Source organism: Propithecus coquereli, unplaced genomic scaffold (assembly GCF_000956105.1).
Source record: "Propithecus coquereli isolate 6110/MARCELLA unplaced genomic scaffold, Pcoq_1.0 Scaffold416, whole genome shotgun sequence".
NCBI lineage: Eukaryota > Metazoa > Chordata > Mammalia > Primates > Indriidae > Propithecus > Propithecus coquereli.
Window position 1 is genome coordinate 2,407,366 of NW_012149908.1, and position 9,626 is coordinate 2,416,991.

General features: G+C 34.0%; 1 protein-coding gene across 1 annotated transcript in view; it reads right to left on the reverse strand.

The window, feature by feature from the left end:
• RANBP9 (RAN binding protein 9) overlaps positions 1-9,626 on the reverse strand; it is a 98,637-nt gene that overhangs the window by 33,965 nt on the left and 55,046 nt on the right. The window contains exons 6-7 of the mRNA XM_012653158.1: positions 5,688-5,740; positions 3,777-3,944 (exon numbers count right to left, since the gene is read on the reverse strand). Of these exons, the coding sequence (XP_012508612.1) occupies positions 3,777-3,944; positions 5,688-5,740 (221 nt within the window). The remainder of the gene's footprint in view (positions 1-3,776; positions 3,945-5,687; positions 5,741-9,626) is intronic.

Below are 9,626 nucleotides of genomic sequence, written 5' to 3' on the forward strand. Positions count from 1 at the left end.
AAGAAATACTTTAATAAACTATAACTATATACATTTTTATGATTTTTCATAAAATAGGCTAGTCAATTATTTTCTCAAAGATGTCTATAACAAAGACTGTCGAAATTTATATTGTTTTAGCAAAAATCCTTATTGTCAATAATTACTAAAATCCTTGCTCTTTACCAAAAACTAATGAAAAATCTAAATTAATTCTACAGATTAACATTTTTGAACACTGCCAAATACAGCTACCTCAACCTGTACACATTCAACCTGCCACTTTAATAGGTTGGTCTAACTATTTAAATTTAAATTTTACACTTTACATTTCTAATATTTGAAATTTCCTAATTTGTCAAGAGGCTGTTTGAAAAGTAATATTCAATTGATAATATTCAATAAAACAAAGTCAAAAATTCTCAGCATATATACTGAAATGTTTTCTCCCTTATTTTTTCAAATAAAAACCTTTCCGTGTCTCTTTACGCAGTAAGCAAATGTATATTCTGAAAACCTTCCATGAAACAGAAACTAAAGATGTATCAGCTTTTAGGTAGAAATTATCCATTCAGGAAGTATAAGGGAATAGTAACTAAATAGTATTTTATCTTCTAAGATGCTGGAATCCAGACAAGAGGTAAGCAAACCTTTCCTGTAAAAGGCCAGACAGTAAATATTTTCTGCTTTCCAGGCCAAAGGGTCTTTATTACAAATACTCAACTTTGCCGGTTTGTAGCAGGAAAGCAGCTGTAGACAATAGGTAAATGAATGAGTGTGGATGGGTTCTAATGAAACTTTACTTAAAAACAGATAGGTGGACTGCGCCATAGCTGGTAGACTCCTGTTCTAGAGGACCAATTTCTGCTCACCAATGTTTTACCACCGTATCCCTGGTACCTAGACCAGTGCCTGGCAAACAAAGACGCTAAATAACATTTAGTGAGTACTCACTATATGCCAGACAATGATCTAAGAACTCTGCATGCATTTCAGTTTACTCTAACCACTTTAATGTGGTAGGTATTACAGTGATTCTATTTTACAAACTGAGAAAACAGAAGCATGAAAATATTAAGTAACCTGCATAAAGTCACGTGTTCTAAGCCAGGAGTCAAACTCAGGCAAGTCGGACTAAAGAACTCTTATTAACCACACTGTTATATCCCCCTTTATGTGCTTATTAAATATTTATTAGACTTATTAATGAATAATGCCAAACGTTCAAATTTACTTACAATCAAAATGTGATTCCAACAGTAGATACTCTTTTCTTAAGAAGCATATAATATTTTAAAAATAGCTTTCTTATCAACAAGAGGAGAGAATACTTATTAAAACCAAGAGACTGAAAGACCTAAGTGAGCTGGGCCTCTGGAGAGGAGCAAGACTCAGTGGACCCATGGTAACTCACAGGATAGGGCCCAGAAGAAGGAATATCCTGACTTCCCTCTTCTTTCTTACTGTGATGTCCTGCCTGTCAAGTCTCCCCAAGAGCAGAACTCAACCAGATGTAGGAGGGTAAGCAGGTGCTTTGATGTGGCATATACATAAGTTAAATTAAAATTCACCTAAAGCTGCCTCTCTACCTAGGGAACTGCAACCTAACTTAATATGTAAATAGGCTGCAGTCTAAGAATATATTCTTTTAACAAGTAGCTGAGTCTCAGCTAATCACAGGTTGCCAACTAATTAGACCATGTCCAAATAGGACAAATGTCAAGCTGTAATCAATTGAGCTGTTTCTGTATATAAGTTATTTTTCTGTCTATAAATATTGCCTGCCCATGTTGCTGGGTGGAGTTCTCTGAACCTCTCCTGAATGCTGCCTAATTTAATGACTCCCTCTTTGCTCAAATAAATTCTGCTGAATTGAAAAAAAAAAAAAATAGCTTTCTTGTCCAGGCATGGTGGCTCACACCTGTAATCCCAACACTTTGGGAGATGGGAAGATTGCTTGAGGCCAGGAGTTTGAGACCAGCCTGGGCAACATATCAAGACCTCACCTCTACAAAGAGCTAAAAAACAATTAGCCAGGTATGGTGGTATACACCTGTAGTCCCAGCTACTGGGGCTGAGGCAGGAAGATCGCTTAAGCCCAAAAGTTTGAGGCTGTAGTGAGCTATGACCATGCCTATACTCCGGCCCAGGCAACAGATTGAGACCTTGTCTCTTACACAACTTTAAAAAAAAAAAAAAAAAGCTTTCTTAGCCAAGAGAAAAATTCAATTTAAATGTCTGTGAAAATCTATTGGGAAAAAAAATAAAATCATACCACCTGTGATCTTCCCATCTCCCAAAATAAAATTTCATCTCTGGAAAGTTTTAAAAATTAGTGTTAAAAAGACTAATTGTGGTTTTTAAAAAAATGTCTTCTTTTGCATTTTTGAGCCAAAGGTCACACCTAAAAGAAGATTTCTCTTGGTTTAAGATTTTAAACATCTTAAGCACCCAAGCCAACTAAGACTGTATCAGTTAACTGCTTTGACAACCCAGAGTCAGAATAGTAACAACAAAGAAACTAAAGTAGCTAAATCCTTTTTGGAAACCAGTTGGTCACAAAAATCAAATCACACACAAATACACATAATTTGCGTGAAGTCTTGAACATTATTTTACTAATGAGAATATAAGGATCTTTTGTGGACTCAGGAAACCTTTAAGTCAGATAACGCAGATGATGTCAGAATTAAAATTAATATCAGAAGATATTAAGCCATATATAAATGTGAAAATTAACTTTAAGAAATATTTTGAGACATCAAAAAGAGTAACTATTACCAATGCAGCCAGAAATTTGGAATTTTCTACTACGACAGAAAAAACAGCTATTGTGTTACATTAAAGAACATCTACTATGTGTCTAAGCATATTACTTGCAGTCTAATTTTTAAATATAATTTATAAGCAAAATGGAATTTCTGATTTCTGGGGTTAGTTTCTGCTTCCATTCATTAGAAATAATAGAAAGTCAAGGACTTTCCCAACAGTAAAATGTGAAACGTTTTTGTTTAAAAAAAAGAAAAAAAAGCCTGAGTCTTGCTATCCTTTATACTTTTTATGCTTTCTATAATTAAAAAAAACTTCTAAGAAAAGGGAATATAATGACCACCCACAATTTTAAATTTGAAGTGCTATGAGTACACAGATTTCAATTAAAACCCCTAATTTTCTATTAGTCTTACGATGTAGGGGTGTCTTCAAGTTTTCATTAACTTTTTTCTTGTTAGCCACCTGTCTTTTATTCTCAAAAGTTTTGTTAAGTTTGCTTATTTGATTCTGCTCCCTTCCACAGAACTAACTTGTAGTCTTTAGCAATCTTTGTCAGTGGGTCTGACCTTTTAGTGGGTCTGACCTTCGAGTATGTTGACGCCCTTCATTTACTGATAGCATCAAGCTTTCCCTCCTTTTGTTAACTATTATCCACACTAGTCTAAGAACTGATGGCCCTTTTTCTTAGCATCTGTTACCTAGAGAATTGAGTCATACTGTGAAGGGTTTTATTCAAAGCAAAGCACAAAACTCTTGGCATTTCTTTTATTAGAATAAATATCTCAGTATGGGGATTATTTCTATAGTTATTCCTATACATATGACATATGTATCATGTAGCTGGTGTTCACAGAATATAAACTTTCACCATTTCCCCATCTTCCACCTGGGAATAAGGAAGAAACTATTTCAAGAGGCATTGATCTGTAAAGGAGAATCACATAATAAATATGACTATCATGCTGGATGTACAATAATCACAATATTTGGCTATTTTGCATGCAATCAATATATTATCTTGATACCTAAACTATGTCCATTCTTGGTATAAAAGCAGGTATTGTTGATAAGGTTAACACAACAGCCAATGACATCACCAGTTGTAAAAGTTGGTCCATAAGGTTGTCCAGTTCCAGAAGAACAAAATGAATGTCCATCATCCCCATGGTAACCATATGAATGTTTATCCCAACCTAAAGAGAAAATTCCAGCATATTTATAATGAAAAGTAAGGTTCCTCTGCACTAGATTTATTTGCTAAGATTACAATATATCAGAATAGTACAACAAATAGTACAAAAGATAAAATTCCCAAATGTATGTACATTTAAATTCTCAATAATTACATAATTTCTTCTATATGAAAATACTGTTTACAACATTAAGGAAAATAAATTAGCTACACAAAACACTAAAACAAGTATTAAACAGAAAGAACTCATACCAGGAAAAAAAAAACATAAATGCAACATCCACAGCAGGATACATTTTTCATGCATATTTTTTTTTTTTATACTTTTTTTAGTTGTCCAGCTAATTTCTATTTTTAGTAGAGACGGGTCTCGTTCTTGCTTAGGCTGGTCTCGAACTCCTGAGCTCAATGATCCACCTGCCTTGACCTTCCAGAGTGCTAGGATAACAGGCATGAGCCACTGTGCCTGGCCATGCATATTTCTTTTTGCTAATATACCAAAAGAATTTTGCTTGGATTTGAAGAAATACACACAAAGTTTCAAGTAAAACTGATTACATACTATTAAATCACCACAAGCTTTTCAAGGCCATGATCTAAATATAAAAGTCAAACAATTTGTGGTCTCTCCACAACACCAAACTACAGATATGTGTAAATCGTTATTAAGAGATTTTTACTTTACCAGTTACTTCTATAAGGAGAATTTTCAAATAATAAAAACCTCATTTAAATCCTCTTTCAAGTATAATTTTAAGCAAAAAGGTAGAATGAAAGTATATTAATTTAATACGTCTGATTACAATTAGATGGAAACTACATTAGCTTGTTTTGTTTCTTTGTCTTATGGTACTTCATGTAGCTTTATATTGGCAATTTTGCTTTCTATTTCAAATTTCCCCCAAAATAATTTTTAACATTAGCAAACACAATACCAGAAAACAAAATCCAAGAATGACTTCCTTCAGAAAAATGGTATCGGGAAACATGTCTGCCATCTCAATTCATACCATCTTTAGTTTGCTTTTAATGTTAGTCTCTATTCCCAGAATATTAAACAACTGAAGATGGGTTAAAGGCCAGACACGTGATGGGCAGCAAGCAGAACCAGCCAGTAGCTGATATTTTTATGACTATGTACTTAAAGTTAACAATATCAAAAACAACAACAAAAAAGCATGGTATATATGCTATGTAAGTTTTGCTAAATAGCATAAAATTTATATTTATTAAAAACCACTCGCTGGGCATGGTGGCTCACGCCTGTAATCCTAGCTCTCTGGGAGGCCGAGGCAGGCGGATTGTTTGAGCTCAGGAGTTCGAAACCAGCCTGAGCAAGAGCGGGACCTCGTCTCTACTAAAAATAGAAAGAAATTAATCAGACAACTAAAAATATATAGAAAAAATTAGCCGGACATGGTGGCGCATGCCTGTAGTCCCAGCTACTCGGGAGGCTGAGGCAGAAGGATTGCTTGAGCCCAGGAGTTTGAGGTTGCTATGAGCTAGGATGACGCCATGGCACTCTAGCCCGGGCAACACAGTGAGACTTTGTTTCAAAAAAAAAAAAAAAAACAAAAAAAACAAAAAAAAAACCACTCAACTTCCACTGAAAACTCATGATATAGGTGACAAAGACATGTAAATCAATATTTTTAACTATTTCAATTTGTTACTTGAGAATTTTAACCAGAAAGTGCTAGCCATGAGACAATAATATAATACTATAATTCAATTACAAGTGTACCTGGTAGTCTATTCATGTTCACACCTTGAGCAGAAAGACCAATTCCCATGTAACTGTTGGGAAAAAAAGAAGAAAAGCAGGTTATTGTAGTGATATATGAATAAATTACCAAACACTCTCAAACAATATCAGAACCAAGCCGAAGTTGAAACTCCTAATGTAGCCACAAAAATGTTATTACAGTTCATTACATAGCAACAAAGGGTGATATTAAGCAGAAATAAAACCAAGATTCACAGTAAATTCCTATAGTAATAATTCATATATACATCCAAAGTATTAGTAATACCTATGCACTCTGACATCTATAAAAATCTTTCTAACTTATTTACAGATAATTATTTAGGATTAAGACTTCTCACAAAAAGTATACAGGGACTGCAGAAGAAAAAAGAAATGTTAAATAAGAAACAAATGTGTTTCCAAAAGGACACAGTGAAAATTCGGAGCACCAAAAACAAAAGGGAAACATGTATTCATATTTGGAAGAAATGTCAAATTCACATCAAAGCATCTAAAATACATAATAAAATTATCCCAAGGTGCACATTTGTTAGTGTAATTATATAATGTTTTTCTAAAACTGGGTAAATTAATAAAATATACCTAAACAGGACTCAATTATCCACTTATAAAATGACAACAAAATAATTTCCACAAAAGAAATATACAAGGAAAAATAACTACTGAGGTATGCGATTAATTTTCAAAAGGTTATAAAAACCATTAATAATAAAACCTGATAAAGACAGTTCAAAAAAGAAGCAAGCAGAAAGCAACACACTTATAGGTATGGATGCAAACAGAAAAACTAAATAAAAAAGCAAACCAAATGCAGTTTGTTAAAAGGCTAATTGAATATGATTGTATCATGATTTAAAATAGCATGTGATAAAAGTTCAGCCACCGATTCTAATAAAAAAACTCCAGGAAATTACTTAAATATGACACTTTTTTCCAAATCTAATGTAGCATGTAATATAAGATATTGAAAAGTGAAAAACTAAAGCCATTTTCATTAAAATAGGAAGAGATGCCTATAATTGTTAAATATTGTTGTAGAGACTTCAGAAAATTTAATAAAGAAAATTAAATAACCAGCATAAACATGAAAAGATACAAAATTACCTTTATTTGTAGTTGGTATGATTATTTACATAGAAAATCACAGAATCTACCAAATCCCTTTAGAATTAATTAGGTATTTTGGCAAAGTTGCTGGATATAACAAAAACATTTTAACCTCTCTTCTAGCAACAGCCACACAGAGAAAGGAAGTGGTGTGTATAAACATACCAGTCACAATAACTATGAAACCATACAACAGGAATAAAGTTATCAAGTAAGGCTCAAAAACAATACACTAAAAGCTGTAAATAAATAAATGCAGCATACATCTGGATAACTCGACAGTATAAAAATGGCAATCTTTCTAAAATAATATGTACACGTAATGTGTTTCAAGACAGACTCCAAATTTATTAAATTGGACAAAATGATTTTGAAGTTCATATGTAAAGACAAGAATTTTGACCAAGACAAAATTTTTAAAAGGAAAAATAAGAGGTTTCCCTACTAGATATTAAAACTCATAGTTAACTAGATTCACAAGAGCAATATTATTAATAAGAGCACGTTGACTCAGATGAGCATGATTAAAACATTAAGAAACAATATTTAAAAGCTAGTCAAGAAGGTTCATTAAGTTTGTATTGGGTTATTAAGTATAAAATGTCCAATTTCCTTAAGTACTAAGTTAGACAATTGATATCTCTGACATTTCACCTTGACACTTCTTGTTTTATTTTTATTATGAAGGTACATCCTCAGTCTTGAATTCAAACACATAGTTTTGGCTTGTGATTATCTTTCACATTTTTTTTTAGAGAAATTTTTGTGAAACCATGGATAAATCAAAACTTTGTGTTTTTTTCAAATATGAGTTTTGTCATGGAACCAATGCAGCACAGACAGCTTGAAATATCAACAAAGTGCTGAGAGGGATGTGGCTAATGAACACAGTACACTGATGGTTTGGGAAGTTCCGTTCTGGTGATTTTAATCTTGAAAATGAGCCACATGGGCAACCTGAGACCAAGGTGGATAATGATGAACTGAAAGCTGTAGTGGAACCAAATCCATCTCAACCTACCCATGAATTAGCAGCAAGATTTGACGTTACTATTCCAACAATACTGGACCATTTGAAAGAAATCAGCAAGGTAAAGAAGCTGTATAGATGGGTTATGCATGAATTCGACGAGCGTCACAAGAGAAATCGTCTCGAAGCTTGCCTTTCTTTGCTGTCATGACGTAAAGGCAAAGCATTTCTACATCGTATTATTACGTGTGATGAATAATGGATTCTTTTTGACAACTGCAAGCATCTGGCACGATGGCTAGTTAAAGATGAAGTGCCAAAACACAGTCCAAAACCAAATATTCATGAAAAAAAGCTAATGGTGTCTGTTGGTCCAGTAGTGGTATTATCCACTACAGCTTCATGAAACGTGGTCAGTCGATTACAGCGGATGTCTACTGCAACCAACCGGATGAAATCATGAGGATGCTTTCGATTAAGCAGCCGAGATTGGCGAGATTGGTCAATACAGACAGGCCAATCCTCTGCAAGACAACGCTCAACCATGTGTTGCACAAACAACACTGCTCAACTACAGAGGCTGGACTTGGAAACTCTTTGTCATCCACCGTATTCGCCAGACCTTGCACCAACTGACTACCACTTCTTCCAGGCTTCGGACCATTTCTTTCAAGGAAAAATATTCAATTCTCTAAAAGCTGTGGAAATCGCCTTTTGAGATTTCATTGCCACTCTCTCTCCAGGCTTCTTTGCTGCTGGTATAAATAAGCTACCATTAAGAAAGCAAAACTGTGTCCATAGTTTAGGCACATACTTTGATTAATTGTACTGTTTCTTGTTTGAGCAATAATAAAGTATGCTTTTGATTCAAAATCAGACATTTCATATTCAATGACCTAATATTTTGATTCAGCTTCTTTGCTATGCATACAACATAAAGTGTAAGTATTACCAAAAAAGATTTAACAAGGCACAAGAAGACAATTTTTAAGAAGAAACACAAAGCTGTGAGTGGGCATACAACTATGGGCCTGCAAAACTCTGGGTCTATGAGCACTCACTGAAGTTCCCCCTTCTCTTGGGAAATAAAGACTAAAAATGCTCCACAAGAGGAACATTAGCCATGCTTACTGCTTAAAGCCAAAGGTTAGAACAGGCTTTTCCCCTTGAAGGGAGGCTAAGAACCTAACACCACCTGTTGCCTGGCCTAGAGCTTATCTGACATGTGGCCTAGTTAAGGGGAAAAAGAGAGCAGAAGCCCTTGACAAGGATGTGGAACCAGTTATTGAATGGATCAGTGACTAAATGTGTAATACTCCCAATATCATCCTAAAGTAAGAATCTGGAAACTCCAATACAAATCTGGTTTTGGACTGGGGCCAATGAGTTAAAAAATATAAACTGTAAGAAAGAGAAAGTAGCACAGAAAGACACAGATGAACAAAATGAAGAAAAATGTTAAACTTCCCAATTAAAATGAGGCTGCAAAGACAAAATTCCAAAATATAAGATCTACAAAATAAACAACTGGAACATGAACTCATTGTAGATGACATTGCTGAATGGACAGTATGATTTCAAAAAAAACATAAAAATGAGTATATTTAGGAAAATACTTTAAAAAGAAAGGAATCACAATCATTAAGAAATAAGGACAGTGGAGCACCAGTACTTGCAGAGATAATATAGCTAATAATTTTCCTCAATTCAAAAATGTTGTTGAATTGCAAATGCACACTGCATACTAATTAAGATGAAAATTAAGTCATACTTAAGACACACTGTAGAGTTTCAACGACAATCTTAAAAGCTACCAGAAAGCCGGGCGCGGTGGCTCA